Source organism: Ictidomys tridecemlineatus, chromosome 3 (genome assembly GCF_052094955.1).
Source record: "Ictidomys tridecemlineatus isolate mIctTri1 chromosome 3, mIctTri1.hap1, whole genome shotgun sequence".
NCBI lineage: Eukaryota > Metazoa > Chordata > Mammalia > Rodentia > Sciuridae > Ictidomys > Ictidomys tridecemlineatus.
Window position 1 is genome coordinate 44,671,150 of NC_135479.1, and position 21,516 is coordinate 44,692,665.

Here is a 21,516-nt window from a genome sequence, read left to right on the forward strand (position 1 = left end):
TCTTAAGGATGTGTCTCTCTGGGCCCTGTCTGTGACAGTATTTCTGGGTGGTCAGTTTCTGGGTGGACTCTGCATGCCTTCAGCCCTGCTGGTTGCCTGGTCGATGTCCTAATAAATGGGAAGAGGGGCCAGGGCCAGGCTGTGCCTGCTCCCACCTGAGGTTCAATGTCACTTGTACTTCTGGAGGGAGGTGTGGCGACCAGGAGCCAGCCCTCAGCATGGGGAGGGTGAAATTGGGGCCAGGCTGCAGGGTGAGGGCTTGGAAAAGCATCCTGCCCAGGCAGCCAGACCTGGTTGGGGCAGTTGAAACCTACATCTGAGGCACAGAGGGAACAGCGTTCACATCCCAGCTCCCCATGGTCAAGTTATTTAACTTCAAGTCTCAGATCCCTTGTTTATAAAACAGACACTGTAATACCCACTTTATAAGGTGGTTGTGAAAATTAAATGAGATTCTATATAAAACAGCCAGCTTGGTGCCTGGCATAGCATAAGCACCTACTAAAGGGTATGAATGTCTATAAATTGTACATCAGTATCTGAACTGTATGTACTTAAAGTTGTTTGGCAGCGGGACCCGGGCCCCCCATACTGAGTCTATGGCAACAAGGCTATTTCTAATCTGTCCACCAAGCAGGGCCAGCGTGCATCTGCAAGCCTGGCTGACCCTGTTCCAGGTCTCGAGCATGACTGAACTTATGGGGGGGATCAGTGACCCAGTGACACTGACTGGTAAGGTGGGTCGTGCATGAGGCTAACTGTCTTCCTTTGAGCCACAGTCAACAGCTGAGTCCCGTCTCCTACAAATGCTGCAGCTTAAGTCCGTCCTGGCCTGTGAAAATCCAGATCTGATCAATAAATAAAGTTGGGGGTGGGGGGTGGGGCAGGAGAACACCTGCTTAAGGTTTTTGAGGCTCTGGATTCAATCCCCAGCACTGGGGGCAGGGGTTGGGGGGAGGAGGGTAAGAGGGAGGAAGGATTGGGGCAAATGATTTCTTTAAATAGGAATGCTGTATGTCAATTTAAAATAGATTCTGAGCTGGCCAGCATGCCTGTAATCCCAGCCACTGGGGAAAAAACTGAGGCAGGAGGATGGCAAGTTCAAAGTCAGCCTCAGCAATTTAGTGAGACTCTGTCTCTAAATAAAATACAAAAAAGGGCTGGGGATATGGCTCAGTGGTTAAGGACCCCTGAGTTCAATCCCCAGTACAAAAAAAAAAAAAAGAAAGAAAAAGAAAAAGAAAGGAAAAAAAATGGATTTTGACTTTGCACAATCTGATTCACATTTTGGCCAGTATCCTTCCAGGTAGTCGTCCGTGTACAGATAGACTTTTCAGTTGATCAGGTATGTGCGTGTATTTCTACAGTGGAGCATCATACTATGCAGACTGTTTATAACAAGCTTTTTTTTTTTTAACTTGATTGCGCATATCACTCCATTTCATTATATATACAGCTTTGTCATTATTTTTGTCACTTTTCTGTTTACATCATCATCACTTTTATTGCTGGCATAGATTTCCACAAAACACAAGAAGATTTTTCATTTTGCTGATTTGATTCTAGCATCAGGAACGCAGCATGTGGTGGTGCGGAACACAAACTGGAGCCTTGTTCCTCACGCTGCCTTGTGCGCGTATAGAAGGCATTGGGTTGTACCCACTTCCCCCCCCCCCCCCCCCCGCTTTATTGGCGTGTGTGGACAGGTCCTCTGCCATCATCATTTACAGCATAGTTCCTGATGAGAAACTCTCTAACCTGCCAACTTCAATTCATTGTAACTCTTGGGAAAGTCTTTTATTGATTTATTTATTTTTTAAATTTGGTACCAGAATTTGAGCCCAGGAGCACTTTACCACGGAGCTACATCCCCAGCCCATTGTTTTATTTTTTTATTTTGAGACAGGGTCTCATCAAGTTGCCCAGGCTGGCCTCAAACTTGTGATCCTCCTGCCTCAACCTCCCAAGTCACTGGGATTACAGGTGTGTGCCATCACAGCCAGGAAAGTTATTTATGAACCCCTCTTTCTAATATGACACTCATTAAGGACAAAGGGTTGTACCTTGTTCATCCTCAACATTCCTAGAACAGTGCTTTACGTGCAGAATTGAATAAATGTTGAATTGAAGCACCCAATATTTTTTAATTAACCATCTTAGGCGGTGGCACTGCCTGTAGTCCCAGCTACTGGGGAGCCTGAGCAAGACAATCACTTGAGACTAGGAGTTTGAGGCCATTCTGAGCAATCATAGCAAGACCCCGTAAAAATTAACTATCTATCTTCGATATTCATTTATGCAGGGCAGTATACATTTTTGAGGCCTCTTTGTATATAATTTTGAAGGCAGTTTCATCCTTTTTGATTGACAGCCTCATGAACGTCATTTTCTGGGTGGTACGTGATAATATGGCGAAGCCCTCAGGGCCCATGGAGGTGTGTATGGCCACTTGCCCAATTAATAAATGACCCCACATGGCTGGTCTATGAGATGGGGATGCCTGTTCTCAGGAGAGTTTCCTTGCCTCCCCTCCATCGGTGCTAAGCCCCTCTGTGTCCTGGGTGACGGCCACAGTTTGGAAAGCTGCCCGTGGAGCTTGGTGGGACCTGTGTGGAGTGGCCAGGGTGCCTGGGGAGGCCTTGCAGGCTGACCTTAGTGCAGAGTGTCTGGTGCTTTCTGACTCTTAGCTATGGTCTGGGATGGGGCGGCATGTGATGGGGTTCCAGAAGGACATTGAGGAGGGCACCCGATCGGGCCTTGGAACAGGCCTGCACACATATGTAGGCGGCCTATAGGATGCACCCCTGGAGTGATGGGGTAAACATTCCTGCTCCCCACCTTTAGCCAACACCCTTAGTGCCTGTCCAGCTGGACTCACACTCTGTCTCCTGAGAATGGGGCCCATGAGGCCAGCAGACCCACCTCCTCCAGACCACCATAGCTGGTCAGTACCACTTGTTGTGGATGTGAGTCACCCTGCCAGGTGATGCTGAAGGAGCATTTTGTGTTTCCAGGTGTCTTGTCTCCCCAGCAGACTGGCCTATTCCAGGAGGGACCACATCTTACCTTCTCAGTTGTAATTCTATAAGTTCCTGCCTCTCTCTGCCTTTGTTCTGCAAATAGCCATGGTGCTAGGCATCAGGAACAGGACAGTGAAGAGAAATAGACACAGCCTTGGCTCCCAAGGAGCAGACAGGTTTAGAAGCCAGGTGTATGGTGGCACAGACCTAGAATCCCAGCCGCTTGGGAAACTGAGACAGAAGGATTGCAAGTTCTAAGTCAACCTCAGCAACTCAGTGAGATCTTGTCTCAAAATACGTAAATAAAAAGGACTGGGGAGGTAGCTTAGGGGTAAAGTACCTGTACCCCCCCAAAAAAAATTGCTGGTGTTTCTGCTGAGGTCTGAAGGATGCATAGGCTACTGAGGGGACAGTGTGGTCAACCAGATAGAGGTTGTGGCACATGTGAAGGTCCTATGGCAGAGGCAGAGCAAGGACCAGGGACTAAAGGAAAGCCAACCTGTCAGGAGCACAGAAGCTAGAGAGTAATGGTGGAGGAGGAGACAGGTGTGAGTGGAGGCTGGCAAGGCAAAAGGGTCCAGCCCAAACTGGCATCTGCACCATGCAGAGGGGCACGGTCTTCAGCAGACACCTCAGGAAGCCTCTGAAGGCTGCTGAGCTGGCAGGGATGGGAGAGATGACATGATTTGATTTGCATCTTGAAAAGATCAGTCAGGCTGTGTGTCAAGAGCCAGTTGGAAGTGGGCCAAGGTGAGGGTGGGGACGCCTGCCAAGGGGTTTGTGGCACAGGCCAGGCACAGGTGGTGGCAGTGTGGATTGGGGAGGGGTGCCGGAGGTTGGAGAGACACCTGGAGTTCTTGGAGATGGGCCCTTGGGTGGGGTGAAGGAGAGTGAACACGGTGGCTGGGTTTGGGGCTATATGTATGTCCAATGGCTGCTGCGTCCGTCACTGGGAGGGATGCGCTGGCAGAGCTCTGTGGGCCTTGCCTCCTCTGCACCACGCAGTGAGCTAAGCACATTCACCAACTGTCTCCTTGGCCCTCCCAGCTGGGGGCCTGCCTGTCACCACTGATTTACAGACGAGGAAATGAGGCCGAGGTAAGCGCCCAGGTCAGGATTGCCTCCAAAGTGCACCCCTGCTCTGTTCTGTTTCCCATGGGCTCAACCCCAAGGCACCCCCTTCCCTGTGTCCCCGGGGGCTGGGACATACACAGGCAGAGGGGTGAATGGAAGGCTCCAGACAGGGTGACCAGAGAGGATGCACCGTCTGCAGGCCTTGATTTTTGTCCTTCCAGGTTGGAGTCGGGCCCAGCAGCACAGTGTGGTTGTTCAATGCCCAGACTCAGGTCCAGGCTGCAGGATGCAGGAAGTGGCCGAGCCCCAGAAGCCAGTGCTTACGTGCCCAGGGGCAATGCCACTCCAGGGAAATGCATCCCAGGCAGGAGACAGGTGGCTTTCCCTGGAACCTGGGACTGTCCTTGACAGGGAGAGGCTGGCCTGCCCTCTTGGGCACACACTTTTTAAAATACCAGCTGCTGCTTTTTTGGTATTGGAACCTGGAAACAGAGCCCATAAGGGGGAAAGGCTCATTATCCTCTTATTGATCTGAGATTTAATAAAGCAGCAATTATGAGTGATTTGAACAGGAGCCTGTTATCTCTCTGTGGCCTGAGCCTCTCAGGAGCATCTTGTTCCTGTACCTGCCACAGACACTGTAGGTGCTTGAAGATGACCAAGAGATGGCAGGAACTGGCCGTGGGGTCCCCCAGGGATGGCTAGTAGTTGGAACACAGGGCTGTGCACACACGGGGGTGAGTGTGTCTTGTCATGCCACCTTACCCACCCCCCATGGGGCTCCCAAAAGCAAGGGATGGAAGGAACATTCTAGAAACCCCTCCCACCACCCTGCCTGCCAAAGGTGGAATTGGAGGGGCTTTCTTCCCCCTCCCCCCTGAAAACCACAGTCCTTATTGGAACCTGGAGAGCAAGCAGCACTGCACCCACCCTCTGTCGGGGAAGTAGGGGTTCTCCCGACCAGCAGGGACAAGCCACTGTCCCACTTCCCCACTTCCTACCCCAGACTGGAGCTGACCGACAGCCTTTGAGCCCTCTTCCTCTGGAGGGTGACTGGTGCATGCTGTCCCTGTCCCCAGGCTGGGTGTCTGTGTTCCTGGGTCTAGGGGGGAGGACAGGAGAGTTTTCAGTCCCTCCCTCCCTCGTTTCCTTCCCTGCCCCCAACAGCATAGCTATGTGATCAATCAGAGAGTATTTACCAAGGTCATGTGCACCCTCATCCTTCAGAACCCTGCCCAGGATGCAGCCGAGCACCCTGTCAGTCTGGGCGGGGTGAATTCTGAGCCATTGTGCATAATAACTAGGGCCACAGTGAGGCCTGGCTCCGCCCTGTTCCTCAGTGTCCCTAACACAAGGCTGTGCTCCTCAGGGTGCCGCCCCACAGGTGATGGTCACATGGACTAAGGAATCGGTTTTCAGGGAAGAGGCAGATGGGTGGAATGGAACTGCTGCTCTGTGGAGTCCTGCGTGCTAAGGCTGGGGGTCCTGCAGCCCTGCACCACCAGCAGAACTTCCAGCCAGATATAAGTGTCCTGTTTCTGTGCGGTCCTGTATGTGGCCACCAGCTGGGTGTGGCAGTTGAGTACCTGAAAAGAGTGTAGTGCCACTGAGGGACCATTTTGTTTTGTTGAACTGTCTTTTTTTTTTATTATTATTCTGGAGTTCAATCCCAATGTCTCACACAGGGTAGGTAAGCATTCTACCACTGAGCTACACCCTGAGCCCTTAACTGCACTTTAAACATCCACCTGTGGCTGGTGGCTACTGCAATAGATAACAGAAGGCTAGAGGAGAATCATGCAAAGTTATAGAACAGGGTGTGATGGGGGTGTCACTAATCACAACAGGGGCTGGTGTTTATTGAGTGTTTATTACCTGCTGGTTGCTTTTCATGCGTATCTATGTGAATTCTCAAAGCAATCCTAGAGGGTAAACATCATCCCACTTTACAGATGAGAACAACTGAGGCTTGGAGAGATTTTTTTTTGAGTAGTTTACCCAGGCCTGCCCCTCCTAAAGCCTGTGTTACAGGCACCATGCTACACTGCCTCGGCTTGAGCTAACATGACATTGTTAACAGAGTTCAGGGTATGGGGGTTAGAGCACCAAAGAGGACTGGGGACTCTTAAATGACTCCAGGATTGAGAGAGATGATAATGCACCCATTTCTAGAGCTTTCAACATGCAAAAGCGGAAAGAAGGGCCCAGTGATGAAGGGGAGCTGCTAGGGGACTGCATATTCATATCCCCTCAAACCCCTGTGTTGATACTCTCTCCTCCTAGGGGATGATATTTGGAGGTGAGACCTTTGGGAGGTAATTAGGGTTAGATGAGGTCACAAGGGTTCTGCCTGAGCCGAACTAACTCCCTGATTGCCCTGGTGCCTTTGTAAGAAGAGACCAGAGTCTTCTCTCCTCTCCCTCCACGTGAGGACACAGTAAACAGACCGCTGTCTATAAACCAAGAGGGGGGCCCTCACCAGCACCCATCCCGTGGACAGTCTGATCGGGGTGAGAAAGATGTTTCTGTTGTCCCAGTCACCCCGTCTAGGGCAGTTTTGTCAGAGCAGACTGCACTTAAGACAGGGCCAGGACCGCATGGTGCCCTCCCCTTGGCTGTGTGGCCTGGGGAAGGAGGCGACCACACTGTGCAGAAGCCCGAGGGGTGTTGGTGGAGGAGCTTCTGGGCCTGGCCTTCCTGTCTCCTAGAAACCTCTCTCTTCCTCCTGAGCGATAGATGGCTCAGGAGAGAGCCAGCTCTTTGGCCTAGAACCAGCACTGGGTAGTATATGAGCTTCTGCTGGCTGCACCTACATGCCCAATGAAATCTTTGTCCCAGGGTCATTCTGTGTCCCTTCTCTGCCCGGTCATTTGAGAGCCATCAGCCACATCCTCAGGTACAAGCCTGAACAACACCCTGATTGCCGTGGGTACCCACTTCTGGGAGGGGAGAGCATGATGGTTCCCCTGAGCTCTGAGAAAATATCCTGCTTTGCCATTAACTAGCTGGGAATTGAAGCAGGCTGTGACATGGCTGGCCTCCGTTTCTCCATCTGTACCATGGGGACTGTAACTCTCCCTTCATACGTCATGTCCAGGGTCCCCATGCCTTTCACACACACACATTTGGCAGCCATCGGTGTTTTATTCCCACCTGATTCTCAAGGTCTCATGCAGCAGCCTTGGGAGGAGCCGCACAGTGTTTAGGGTGAGCCGTCAGCAAAACCCCTCAGAATGCATCAGGAAAGTCTGGCCTCTCTGAGGGCCGTTTTGCACACATGCCCTCTGTATAGGGGGATCGTGGAAATTAGCAAGGAAACAAAGCCACCAGGTTTCAGCCCCTGTGTCCCCTCTTCTAACAGAGGTCCAGGTTGCAGCCTGAGGCCCACCTTGACTGATGGGGGACCCTGCCCTAGAGGCATCAGGATTGGGGATGAGAGGCAAGAGGGGTAAAGAGAGGCAGCCCTCAGGGGAAGGTCGGGGATGGCAGCTGGGGGTCCAGGGAGACAGGCTGCTGGTCCGTGGAGAGGCTCACCTCCAGCCTGGCAAAGATCCGACACTCAGGGCTGTCAGAGGTGGCCATCCCCACCCCTTTTAAGAATCCTGATGGCTCAGAGAGCAAGAAAAGAGCAGCAGACAGTGCCCAGGAGACCCTCCCAGACGTGCTGGACCACCACAGACCCTCAGCCTGGGACCTTCCTGAGAGCTGGGGAGGGGGCCCTGTAATGACAGGGACCTGAGAAGGGCTTCTCCGCCTCTTCCCATCCCTTCTCTGAGAGGGATGGGCACTTGGAGCCGATTCTGTTATATTTGGAAAAAGAAAAGAGGAGTGACGTATCTCACACCTGAGCTCGGGATGGTAGCCAGTCCGTGCCCCCCACCAGTGTGTCACAGCCTGACTTCCGAGTGCAGACTCTCTCTCTCCTCTCCTCTCCTGCAGCGCCCAGGCTCAGCCACCCAATCAGGCTGGTGACACACGCTTTGGGAAGCCAAGTTGGTGACATTTCCCTCTCCGCGGAGAGGTGCACTCCTTGCTCAGTTGGCAGCCTGCAGCAAAGGCCAAGTAACAGATCCAGCCTTCCCTCGCCTGGTGGGGGGAGGGGTAGCAGGGACTGGAGAAAGCCCCCTCCTCTGCAGGCACCGGAGGCTCCAAGTCCCCTGAGAAGGAGCCACCATCACCATCACCATCGCTGAATCATGCCCGGGGTGGGCTGGGAACCAGTCTCAGCCCCAACAAATCCACCTCTGCCTCCCTGTGTGTTTATTCTGGCCTCCTCAGTATTGCTGGTTGCCGTGCCTCTAGGGGAAGCAAAATATGTATTTAGACGTTACGTGCTGAAACAACTCTGGAGAAGGGAAAAAAAACACTGGGATCGGAGTTCTGGCTATTTCTGCATCCTGAGGAAATGATATCATGGCTCCAGAGTCAGTCCCCAACCCAGTCCCAATTCACCACAGGATGTTGGGCAAATTCTCAGATTCCTCCACAGCCTGGATGCCTCACCTGTAAAGTGGGCCTTGTGCTTGCACAGGGGGGTCTTGGGATCGTTTTGGGGAGAGGGCTTGGCATTAAGTACACGCTCAAGCTTCACTGGGGTCCTCTAACCTGACAGGCAGGTGTGTGAGCTTTTTGCATGGTTATGTACAAACAGGTGTCTTCTGTGCTGGATAACATTCTTCCCGCCCACCTGCCCAGGTAGCAAGCAGCACATGCCGTGTGAAGGACGCACCACATTCTGTTGTGTTTGCCTGGCTCTTCCCCTGGTACTGGGCGTTTGGGTTATTTCCAGTTCTTTGCTGCTGAAAATGATGTAGCTGTTAATATCCGCAGATTTATTTTTTTTAATGAGGTCCTAATAGAATATAATTATGGGGGTGGAATCAAGGCATGGACAGCACCCCTCCACTGAGCCCCAGAGCCAAGCGAGGGTGTCCGTGCCTCTTGGATGATCTGTCCTTGTATCCCGAAGCAAAATCCATCATCCTTGGGAAGATGCCAAGGTGACTCTTGTTTCTGGCTGTCCCAGCCCCTCCTCACTTGAGGGGGAACACACTGAAGTGTTAACACTCCTGTGTCCTCTCTCTTGTAGAAAGTCTGCACCAAATGTGGGATCGAGACCTCCCCTGGCCAGAAGCGGCCCCTGTGGCTGTGTAAGATCTGCAGTGAGCAAAGAGAGGTAGGGCCCCTGGGTCTGGGCACACTCACGTGTTGGGATACGTGGTGGGTCGCTGGCAGGAGCCTCTCTAGAGATCAAGGAGGGGACCATCCAGGGGAGAAGGGTGCAGAGGGACAACCAGCTTGGCCTACCACCTCCATACAGCAGCAGGCCCTGGTTCTGTGCTTGTGGAGTGTACGGTTTCAGTGGCATGTGGCATTTGTGGGCGGGGAGGGGGGGGCTGTAATTATAGCTATCCATGGTGCACATTTACTCAGCTCTTGGCCCTGTGCTGATGAGTTCCTTAGGTTTATTCATTCATTTCCTCTTTATTCAACCCCATCAGTGGCCACTGTTCTTATCCTTTTTTTCCTGGTGGGGAAATAGAGACACAAGTGGCTAAGTGACTTGTGGACACTGAGTTGGGGGAGGGGTATGGCACCTCAAGCGTAGCCTGGAACCAAGCGTAGCCAGGGCCTGCTGCAGTGTGCCCTCTCCCAAGTCCTTTCTGGGGCTAGGGTTGTGTCATTTCAGTTCTCTCCCCTTCCGGGGAGGAAATTGAGGATGCTGAGGCAGTATCTGGGGGGGGTGGGTAATGGGGGCGCCCTAGAACCACATCTTCCAGCCCCAAGCCCAGGGGCTTTCCTCATTGCATCAAGATCAGGATGGAGCAAAAACAGCAGGACTACACAGGTGGCTTCTGGGGAGGGCCATGGGGAGGCAGAACGGGGATGGAAGGAGCCTGGCCAAGGGAGCATGTCCCTGGTTTTCCAGATATGGATTTGTCTTCTTATTGATCTGACTTGGCACTTGGTATGTGCTTATCATCTGAGGATCCATAAAATATTCTCAGTTCTGGAAAATTCTCATTCGTAGCTTCTTTGACTATTGCTGCTCTGCCGTTTCGTCTGTCTCCTGAAGATCCTATCTTTGGCAGCTTCTCATCATGGCCAATTCCCTCTGTGGATCTCCCTGACCCTTAGCCTCCTCTTCCAGGTGCAGAGCCTCCTCACCAGCCCCATTTTTAGTGACTCAGCCCTGGTCCCCCACCTCTCCTGGGACACGTTAGTCCCCATATCCTAGAAGAAGCATCTCCCAGCGGCCTCCACCCGCTTCTGGGTCTGGCACTCTGCCAACTGAGCCTTGGCTTCACAAGATATATTGAGAGAGAGATCTTGGTGTTGAACGCGTGTAATTTTCCTTTTTGTTGTTTTTAAAATATTTCCATCTGTCGTTGCTGCATGTTGGGAAGAGAGAAGGCGATGGGCAGAACCTTGGAGAGTGAACTAGAACTTGGCCTTGCCTGGTGGTCCCTGTGCCTCATCCCCAGATGGTGATGATAATGCCCAGTTCATGGAAATGCTGCAAGAATTCAGCAGGATCTTTAAAGGGTGCAAAATGTCTGGCACTCCTTAAATATTAGAAACTTCCCTTCCACCCCAGCCAGAAAGTTCCTGGGTCTCTGGGTCTCAGTGGGCCCCTTTCAACGTTCTGACAGTCAATATCCTCCAGGGAGGAAATTCCTTCACTCATGACCTTGAGGGGAGACACTTTTACAGGATGAAATGATGGTCATAAGTGAGCCAAGGGAGGTCAGAGGTCAAGGAGCTGTCAAGGAAAAGAAAGCGGAGAAGAAAAGATGAATTTTGCAAACTTAATCAGCTAGCGGAGGGCCGCGGAGGCTGCTGCCCCGTCTGGCCACATCACGAGTTACCTCCATACTCCTTAATAGTCCTGACCTACCACATGCAGGGAGGGCCCAGCCCGTCCTAATCTCCAGAGCTCTCCAGGGCCCAGAAAAGTCCAAAATAGCTTAGGATGAATTTTCTTATCTTTCCTAAGGCAAAGAATATGAGGTTATGCATTAGGCTATCAGTTTGTCCTTGAATTTTTAGAAGCCAATAAAACTTCGCAAGATCAAGAATGTTCGCTGTCCTCAGCGTCACCCATTCTGTGGACACACAGTAGGTAGGGATGGGGCGGCGAACATGCCGATGGTCTGTGTCCCATGGGGACCACATCCCGGTGCTGAGTTTCCTGTCTGCTTTTGGGGTGGGAAGAAGGGCAGGGTAAAAGGTTTCCTAATGCCTTTTCTTTTCCTTAGAAAAATATCTAATCATAACAAAGAGATAGCATCCTAGGGCATTTGAAAATGTCCGATCTGAAGCACCACGTAGAGCTGGTTCTGAGACTCTGATAAGAATGTGGTGTTCTGTCTCCTGGCGAAAGCCAAATCCTAATGGAAGAACTTGGGTTTTCTGATGGAAACTCTTGTTCCACTCTGCCCAGCACTCTAATCTGCCTTTCCTTTTGGTGCTTCACTTCCATCATCTCTTGCTATAATTGGAAGTAGTTTTTTCTGGAGTGAGTCAAATGCGGGTCAAATGTTCCTGGGACTGTCGGGCTGGCGTTGCTGCCTGTTTTATGCACCCGAATGATGCAGCAATGTGAGCCTCAGCCCCTCTGCTCTTGTGGAGTTTATAATCCAATGTGTTTATTCGTTCAGGCAGTCAACCTATATTTATTGAGCATCTTCTATGTGCCAGGCAAAGTAGCTCTTCTAATGGGAGAGGGAGAAAACATGCAGAGTCAAGTAAATGCTGTAACCTCACGGGGGACAATAAAGTGCTCAGGGGAAAGGGGGTGTTGAAAGCAGTAGTATGAGTGCTGTTTTACATGGGGGTCACAGAGGAGCTCACCGATAAAAGGACATTTGAGCAGAGATCGGAAGCACATTCTGTGGATATGGGGGGGGGGAACATTGCAAGTAGAGGGTACAGCAAATGCAAAGCTTTGTGCTTGGTGGCTTTGAGCAGCAACAAGGAGTCCAGCATAACTGGAGCGACATCAAGGTTGGGAGAGGTTGGTCAGAGATGTGGGAGGAGATCAGATCAGAGTGGTCCTTGCAGACCATTGTAAGCACTTTGGCTTTTGTAGTCCGTGAGATGAGGAGCATTTGGAGAGTCTCAGGTAGAGGAGGGACATGATCTCTCTCTCCCCACTCTTAAAGAACACTCTGGCTGCTGTGTTGAGAATAAACTATAGGCTGTCATGTCAGAGCATAGCATCCTATTTTATTTTTCATATTAAATGTTGCTCAGGTATCTAAGATTTTTATCAGTTGCTACTCTTGTTGGAAGCTTTCATTTTACAAAATGTATACATTTTAGTCTTTTCTGAAATTAATATGGATCATCGAGGAACCTTGATAATGTATAGAAAAGCAAAATATACACTAAAAATATCTATCATCTTACTATCCAAAGACACTGCTGTCAATGTTTTGGCATGTTTACCTTTTCTTCTGTGCTTTTCTTGTTTATATGGTTGAACCCTGTGTTTTAAAATCCACATTGGATCTTAAGTATTTCCCAGTGTGATCAATAACTCTTGGTAAACATTCTCAATGACAGTCTGTCATGTGGCTCTTCTAATTTAGGACATTTGTTTTCATTTCTCTCTCTTATTAGTATCTGTATGTATAACTTTTTGCATGCATTTTATTTAATTGAATTCCCTAATGTATTTATTGAGCAGTCTGGGGATGGCACCCAGGGCCTGGTGCATCTTAGGCAAGTATTCTACCACTGAGCATCACCCCCAGCCCTTTGCCAACATTTATAGCCTCAGGATGAATTCCTAGGGTTCACTTGCCCCCTTTTCTAATAGACCCTGGAGTTTTGTTATTTTTTTAATATTTATTTTTTAGCTTTAGGTGGACACAATATCTTTATTTTATTTTTATGTGATGCTGAGGATTGAACCCAGTGCCTCATGCATGCCAGGCGAGCGAGCTACTACTTGAGCCATATCCCCAGCCCTTGTTATTGTTTTTATTGAACTCATAGGTAGCTGGTGTGAGATTTGATGTGATTTTTAAAAATAAGGGCATGTGGATGGTGTGTTTCCTGGGTCCTTTGCTATGTGATCTTGTTGCCTTTCTACATAAAGGACAAGTTGATAGTACAATTGTTCAGAATCTTCCCACTCAATCTGTATACTTGGCCTCTTTTTCTACCAACCATGTGAAGAACCATCATCAGGAAGAGTTGGCAATTAGAGGAAGTGGTCTCCAGGGAAAGGGATTAGGGATACCTGTGAAGAGACTAGAGAGAAGGGTTTTTTAAATTAGTTAATTAACTAAAAAATATAAGAGAAGGAATAGAAACCTCACTGAACAAACAGAACCTTTGCAAAAAGTACAGGCAAATTTGAAAAAGAGCCAAAGGAGTCATTTTTCTTTCTAAAAATAAAAAAATATTATTGGGCTGGGGTTGTGGCTCAGTGGTAGAGCACTTGCCTGGCATGTGCAAGGCACTGGGTTCGATTCTTAGCACCATATATAAATAAGTAAAGTAAAGGTCCATTGGCAATTTAAAAATATCTTAAAAATATTATTAATGAATTGTAAAACTCACTTGAACTACATACTTCAATCATTTCTTAGATCATCAAACCTTGTCATTCTCATTACTGACTACAGACATTGCCTTATTATTTGTTGCTGCTGCTTTTTTTTTAAAGATGGACACAATATCTTTATTTATTTTATTTATGTTTTTGTGATGCTGAGGATGGAACCCAGTGCCTCACATGTGTAAGGCAAACTCTCTACCGCTGAGCTATAATCCCAGTCCTCATTTGCTTCTCACCAATTTTTTTTTTTTTTTTTTTATTCCTGTGTGGTGCTCCCAACTACCTTGCCCATGATTTCCTTGATCCCAGCTGTCAAGAATACTACCCGGGCTGGGACTGGGGCTGGGGCTGGGGCTGAGTGGTGGAGCACTTGCCTTGCTGCACGAGGCCCTGGGTTCCATCCCCAGGTCCGCAAAACAAAAATCAAACAAAAAAAGAACACAATGCATTTGTGACCCCACCAGACTCCATTTGCCTAATTAGCTGCTTGGCTTTTTAAAACTAGCCGTCTACACCCGCGTTCCTTTTCCCGGCTCTAGATGTGTCCCTCCGTGCCCATACTCATTCCGGGAATTCTGTGGACTGGCACTCTCCTCAGTCACTTGCCCGATTTTCTTGCTGGCCAATTCATAAACTCTGATATGTGTTTAAGATCGAATGAAACAGGAAAGGAAACGAAGTGACCCTCTGGTGGGCTGGTTAAATAGCAAATCAGCCTCACCCAGAAAAGGTCCCGCAACCAGAAGGCAGTTCAAGGATGCAGCATAAAAGGACAAGGAACGGACACTGTGAAGTCACAGCTGAGAGTAAGGACGAGAGCTAGTGTGCAGAAGCACAGTGTAAAGTGGCTTTTTTAATTTTTTTTTTTTTTTTTTTTGTACCAGGGATTGAACCCAGGGGCGCTTAACCACTGAGCCACATCCCCAGCCCTTTATTTTTTATTTAAAGACAGGGTCTTGCTGAGTTGCTTAGGGCCTCACTAAGTTGCTGAGGCTGGCTTAGAACTGGTGATCCTCCTGCCTCAGCCCCCAAGCTGCTGGGAATCCAGGCACATGCCACCACACCCAGCTGCAAAGTGTTTCTAAAGGGGACAAAGGAGACAGGCCCAGGTTGAAGCCACACTTGATGTTTTCATTCCCCCTTAAGCAACCTGTTGTGTTTTTAAAATTTAATATTTAGAAGTTAAAAGTTTTGGTCTGGATATACCTAGGCCATTTTCATTGATTTTTTTTTCTAAAACAATTAGACAATATTTGGATATTTGACCCAGGAAAGCTTTTTAATTACGTTTTTGCTTATTCGTACCAACTATTCTGACTTCGGGAGCACTTACTCATTTGAAGTTTGGGTTTCCATTTGCATCTTGCGTAGCCATTTTCTTAAAGTCATTTTCTATTCCTTTCATTTTTCCCTCCATTCTGGAAAAATCTTAAAACTTTTCTCCCGTGTCACCTGGAACATGTTTGTGTGTGTCAATAGCCTAAATGGGATTCTTCAAAACCATTTGTATACGGTTTAAAGAATCATCATAAAACAGATGTTTACTAACTACTGCCCCAACCAAGAAATTGGTCATTGCCATGCCTGTGTTTGACATAAATAAGATGGAACCATGTGCCTTGCTTTTCCTTTATCCAACGTTATGATTTTTTTTTCTTATTTTACAGTACTGGGGGTCAAACCCAGGAGCACTCTAGCACTGAGCCATACCCCCAGCCATATATATATATATATTTTTTTTTTTTTTTTGAGACAAGTTCTCACTAAGTTGCTTAGGGCCTGGCTAAGTGGCCCAGGCTGGCCTCCAACTTGCAATCCTTCCTTAGCTTCCCGAGCTGCTGGGATTACAGGTGCATGCCACCACGCCTGGCCTCAGTATTGTGATTTTGAAGTGGCCGTATTCCTTCCTCTTGTTGCTGTCTCTCTTCCCTGGGAATAAATACAGCCCCTAATGCTTTAGTCCTTCTGTTGGTCTTGTCAGTGGCTCTCTATTCCTTTGCTGTTGGGGATAATTCTCCTGTCACCATCCACGTCTCCCAGAACACATGTGTGAGCGTTTCTCCAGCATTTACACCTGAGAGGGCTGCTCCTGGGCTGGGACATGTGCTCACATTCAACTTCGTTAGCTAATTCCCAATCGTATTCCAAAGTAGCTGGACCGCCGGGTGCTCCCGCAAGCAGATGACCAGAGTTTCCTGGTCATTTCTGCACTCTCCTGCCTCTGACGTCGGTTTGGCTTCTGCTCTTACAGTCCTCCATCATTCCCCTCCTGTGGCCTGTTTTTCCCTTCTTGGTGACTTCAGAGTCTTCATCTTTTCAAGGCACCAAACAATCATCCCCTTTTCTCTGAAACCTGGCATGCACATTCACACGTACTCAATATTCTCAAGGTTTTTCCTCTTTTTCTGAGTCTTCTGGATGCCACCTGCCCTCCAGTTCTCCTTGGCCCCAATTTTCTCTCTGTTCACCCATCTTCAGGTGTGGTGAGCCTAGACAATCAGGGTCGACCCAGAGGCCATGGGCAGATCTCTCCCAGCACTTCCCTTTGTTTGGGAAATGATGCTCTGATCTGTGGAGGAGACACCTTTGACTCTCCTGTGACTGGGCCCTCGAGGGCCTTTGGAACCAGGGAGGATGCTGGACTATAGCCCCTGGTTTGCATCTCCTCAGCTCTCCCTCTCTCTGCTCTCCCACACCGAGCCTGAAAAAATCCACCTTCCCAGATGCAGTGCACATTGCCAGCCTGGCTGTGTCTGGGAGTCAAATCTCCTGGGGACAACGGCAGGGCTGGAGGAGGGAGGACAGCCCCTGTGTGGTTCCAGAAACCTGCAGCCCTGCTGGGTCAGGAAGGCTGCCCAGGCAGCTTCTGAGCCCTCCCCTGCCCACTGGCAGGCAGGCAAGACCTTGCTGTGCCTCTGCACACTTTTGCCATCCATCACCTGTGGTTGAGGGGCACCTTCTGTGACCTACTGTCACATCCCTCCTGCTCTGGCAATTGTGATTTCTTTTTCTAATTTTTGAATTTGTTTTCATTAGTTATAACAGTAGAATGAATGCATTTATGCACTTTGATATAGCATACATAAAGGGGGTATAATTTCTCATTTGTGATTTCTTTTTTTCATCTGTTTTCAGGGGTCTGTTAGTTGGGGTTGGAAGGGACAGCAGAGGGGGACTTCTAAACACACAGTGTTGCAGACTGGAAGTTCATTTAATTTATTGTCTAGCCTTTTGTCTCTATCCATTTTTGAAAAACCAGAGTGACTCAGTGAACATCGTAATGTAATCAGGGAAAGAACTAATTGGAATCTAGATTACCCCGGATTCTAGAAACCATTCCGTCAGCCTCTAACAGATACCTGTGGCGTAAGAAGGCTTCTGAAGACTCAGGTGTTATCTGGGGGTGGGGGGGGGATGAGCTAGGAAGGGGTAAAGACCAATTTGTAAGAAATTGAAAGCTGATTAATACAATTAGCGCGTTATCCTGTGTTCATCATCTGCTTTGTGTTCAGATTTCAAATGCACCCTGATTATAACTCGGCAGAGGCCGGGCTGCCAGGCCGGGCTGCAGCCAACACTTACCCGGCCTCCCACAGTGTTTTGCATATAAAGGTGCTCGAGAAATGTTTGTTGGTTGGAAGAGAAATTTGCAAAGAAATGTCCTTGCTCTGATCACTTTAGAACCTCTTCCCAGTGGGTGCTTTTGATTTCCCTGGAGTCTTATAGCAGGAAACCCTGGCTGGGGCCAAAGTGCCCATCAGACAGTGGCTGTGTGTTCTCTCTGCCTGTCCCACCCCCTCCTGCTTGTTGATTGACAGGTAGAGGGGATTTATGAAAAAGGAAAGTGACTACCCAGGTAATAATCTTGAAATCATCTCCAACTCACAGAGGGTCAGGAGAACCAGGGACTCTCCCCTCCCCAGCCAGTCCCTGATGGTAACTAGCTGTGCCAGCCTAGCCCAGCATCCTTGGCACCTGCCTGCCAGGAGGGTGGCCTGTGCTTGCTGCAAGCTGCCATCTGCTTCTCCACACTGGTTCTCTCCTGGTCCCGCTGTTACTTGCAGTTTGGATTTTTGCTGCAAACAGCTTTGCCAGAGGGCCCCCTCCGCAGGCCCGTGAGTGCGCTCTGGAGTGGGTGGCTGGCGCTGGGGCGGGTGGCTGCCTGAGCACCCTGCCATCTGTGCCTGGCTCACTCTGGGCTGCTGTCGCGGCGTCCCCGGGGGACCCGGATGGTCACACTTCCTTAGTGTGTTGGTTGCCTCCCACGCCACTGTGGCTCTGCCAAGGAGACCCACTATCAGTGCTGCCTCCCGGCCTCCCACACAGGTACAGGTGACAGAAGGAGGAGGCTCCTGGCCCCCAGCACCCCCCCAGAACACTCTGCCTAGGGTGGACCCTCTGGCACACCCTCCCCACCCCCGAATACTGAACCACTCCCACCCCACTCCCCAACTTTGTTTGGGGTGCCTACCCAAGTGTCTGCACTGGAGAAACCTGACTCCATCAGCACACTGCTCTAGCCTTCCGAGTTAATCATCCATACCCAGGCATGCCAATGCAGCCCGATTATTGATAGCAGACATTAGCTGAGCACCAGCTAGAACCCAGCAGCAAACACCTCTTATCCTCACAGGAGCCCAGTGACATGCGTAAAAGGAGCTGTTGTTCCCTGTGACAGATGGAGAAACTAAGGCTTTGAGAAGGGAGGCCACTTGCCCAATGACATCAGAGAGTAATTGACAAAGCCAGAAGTACCTTCCTGCAAATGCTGGACAATGACTTATTTTCTGCTCTTCCTTCACTCACCCAATATTTGTTGAGTATTTGCAACAGGCCAGGCCCTGTGTTAGGCCCTTGGAAAACAGCAATAAGCAAAACAGCCTAATATTCTTGCCTAGAGCTTGTGTCCTGATCAGAGGCCAGAGATGGGGAGTTAAGAACCAGACGATTAAAGCAGGAGCAAACTCATAAGCTCCTGGTACAGCCTGCTGGATGCTGAATAGAAACAAGGATAATAGCAAAGTGGTCAGGGGTGTTGGGCATGGGAGGGAGGTGGCCATGCGAAAGTCTACCAGCCACTTTGTCACACCCATCAGGATGGCTGTTATAGAAAAGCAGAACATATCAAGTGTCAGGCTGTGGGGAGACCAGAACCTGCGCACTGCAGGTGAGGATGTGCTCACTCCATGTGAGCATGGAGGTGGTTCCTCAAAAAATTAGGTAGAATTACCGTGTCTCCAGGATTTCTACCTCTGGGCATCTAGGCAAAAGAATTGAAAGCAGGGACTCCAACAGATATTGGTACACGCGTGTTCATAGCAGCGTTATCCACCATAGCCCAAATGTGGAAGCAACCCCTTGCGTCTATCATCAGATGAATGGATAAACAAAATGTGCTACATACATAATATTATTGATATTATTTGGCCTCAAAAAGAAGTGATATTTGGACATATGCTGCCACCTGGATGAACCTCAAGGACATTGTGCTGAGTGAAATAAGCCAGTCTGTGGCTCAGCAGTAGAGCACCCGCTGAGCAGGGGTGAGGCTCTGATTTCAATCCCCACCAACACATAAAAATAAATAAATAAAATAAAGGTATTATGTCCCACTACAACTAAAAATAATAATAAATAATAAGCCAGTCATAAAAGTACCAATTGGCATAGGATGCCACTTAGGTGAGATACCTGGAGTAGTCAGATTCGTAGGGACAGAAAGTAGGACAGCAGGTTCCAGGGGGCTGGGGAGATAGTATTTAGTGGCGCAGAGTCTCAGTCTGGGAAGATGAAGTTCAGGAGGTGGGTGGTGGCAACGTGCACAGGGCCACTGCACTTAGGACTCCTGAAAAAAAATGGTTAGAATGGCAAATTCTATGTGCTATATATATATATTTTTTTTGGGGGGGGGGTACAAGGAATTGAACTTGGGGCACTCAACCACTGAGTCACATCCCAGACTTATTTTGTATTTTATTTAGAGAGAGAGCTCCACTGAGTTGCTTAGCTCCTCACTTTTGCTGAGGCTGGCTTTGAACTTGCGACCCTCCTGCCTCAGCCTCCTGAGCCGCTGGGATTCCAGGCATGTGCTACCATGCCTGGCCTGTGCTGTGTATTTCAACCACAGTTGAGAGAAAACAAATAGATTAGCCAGGATGGGCCTTTTTTGAGAAGGTTCAATTTCAGCAAAGACCTGAGGCAGGCTGGCCTAGGGGGACAATTGGCACAGCATATTCTTATCACTCAGAGACCCCACCTTCTAGGTGCCAGGCCCTGGACTCCCCAGAGGTGAGTGCTTGGAGTGGTAGCAGAAGGCTCTTTGGGGTTGACATGGTCCTCCATGAAATCCCTGGGCCCACAGTTCCTAGCGTTTGGCTGTGTCACTCGACTGGTGTCTCCCAGATACTCAACCACAGTAGATATGCTCAGAGGTTGGTGGTATTGGGAACACTCTATTCTGTGGGACCAGTCTTGACCACAGCAAGCTGAAAGGTGCCTCTCTGTTTCCATGGAGCAGATGATGTGATACTGACCTGCTGCAGCCACCCACCCGCACCTCTGTGCCTGTGTGTCGGGCATGACGCATCTTGCTATGGTACTCTCCCATGCACGCCCCTGGGGAAGGGGTATAAAGCAAGGGGGAAAGCATCTGAATTTAGGTTTTTTCTTGCACTAATTTGAATAAAAATTTGATCCAACTTTCCTGCCCATTTTTTAGATGCCAAGTGACATTGGCTGGCACCGTTGTGCCCCTCCCCCTAGTCAGCTGTCTCACAGATGGAGACTGGGGAATTGAGGGTGGCTCCATCCTTCAGGAAGTATTTATTAAGCTCCTGGGTGGTGCCGGGCCCTGGAACCACACATCCATCCCCTCTCCTATGCACATCCTACTGAGCTGCCAGAAATTTCATCAGATGAGGAAGAGAAACGGGAAGAACTGGCCTCTGCCGAGGTCCTTCTGCAAGGTGGATGGGCATTGATGCCCTGTTTTCTAGCTAAATGGAGCTCTGGGAACCTTCAATGACAAGTCCATTGTGGCACTGCCAGGACATGCAGAGCTGGTTCGTGAACCTAACAGATTCTTTCCTCTAGATCCGCTTCCTCTTCCCTTCCACCAGGCCGGTGACCCCCGCCTTCAGCAATGAGCCCACAGACCTCCTGCTCCAGGGCCGGCCTGCAGGTTGAAGGAAGAAGGACAGAGGAACAGAGGTGGCCCTTCAACTTCTTCTTTCCTCAGTGGTTCCCATCTCTGGGGAATTCCAGGTCCCTGCCTCTTCTTGCCCTGACTTTGCAAGTTGTGACTTTACAATACTTATTTAATTTAGAAATGCAAGTCACAACTAACACCCAGCCTGGCCCTGACCCCTTATCTAGCTAAATGCATCTCTGACTCTGGCTTTGGGTCTCAGGACCTGGTTATCCCTCTGACCCTTGAACTTTTGCCCACGCTCCTAACACTGCATCAATTTGAGGTCGGTTGTCATGGTCCTGGGCTAGCTCCCAGTACTCCCTGTTTGCCAAAGAAAGCACAAAGCCTCTTCTGTAGGAATCTTGGCTGGTACTTCTTCATGTTGCAACTGGCACTTCATGAGATCCCTCTTAGCTGCATCTCCTGTGCATGAACCTTCAACCCAGCCAGTGGGGCATACTCCCTCTCCAGGAAACATGCCAAGAATACATATTGCAGCATTTCTTGTAATAGCAAAAAAAATCTGGAAACAACCCGAATGTCCTTTTAAAGTAGAATGGATAGATCAGTTTGGGCAATGAAAGAATATGCTGTATATTCTGCAGAGAAGTCAGTTAAGCTTACCAAAGTTTGAATCAAAAAGATAATAAGCAAAAAATAGC

At 49.3% G+C, this 21,516-nt stretch overlaps 1 protein-coding gene across 1 annotated transcript in view; it reads left to right on the forward strand.

The window, feature by feature from the left end:
• Positions 1-20,850, forward strand: part of Rph3al (rabphilin 3A like (without C2 domains)) — a 59,081-nt gene extending 38,231 nt beyond the window's left edge. The window contains exons 5-6 of the mRNA XM_078041083.1: positions 9,184-9,270; positions 20,758-20,850. Coding sequence (XP_077897209.1) covers positions 9,184-9,270; positions 20,758-20,850 — 180 coding nt within the window. The remainder of the gene's footprint in view (positions 1-9,183; positions 9,271-20,757) is intronic.
• Positions 20,851-21,516: the final 666 nt, after the last annotated feature.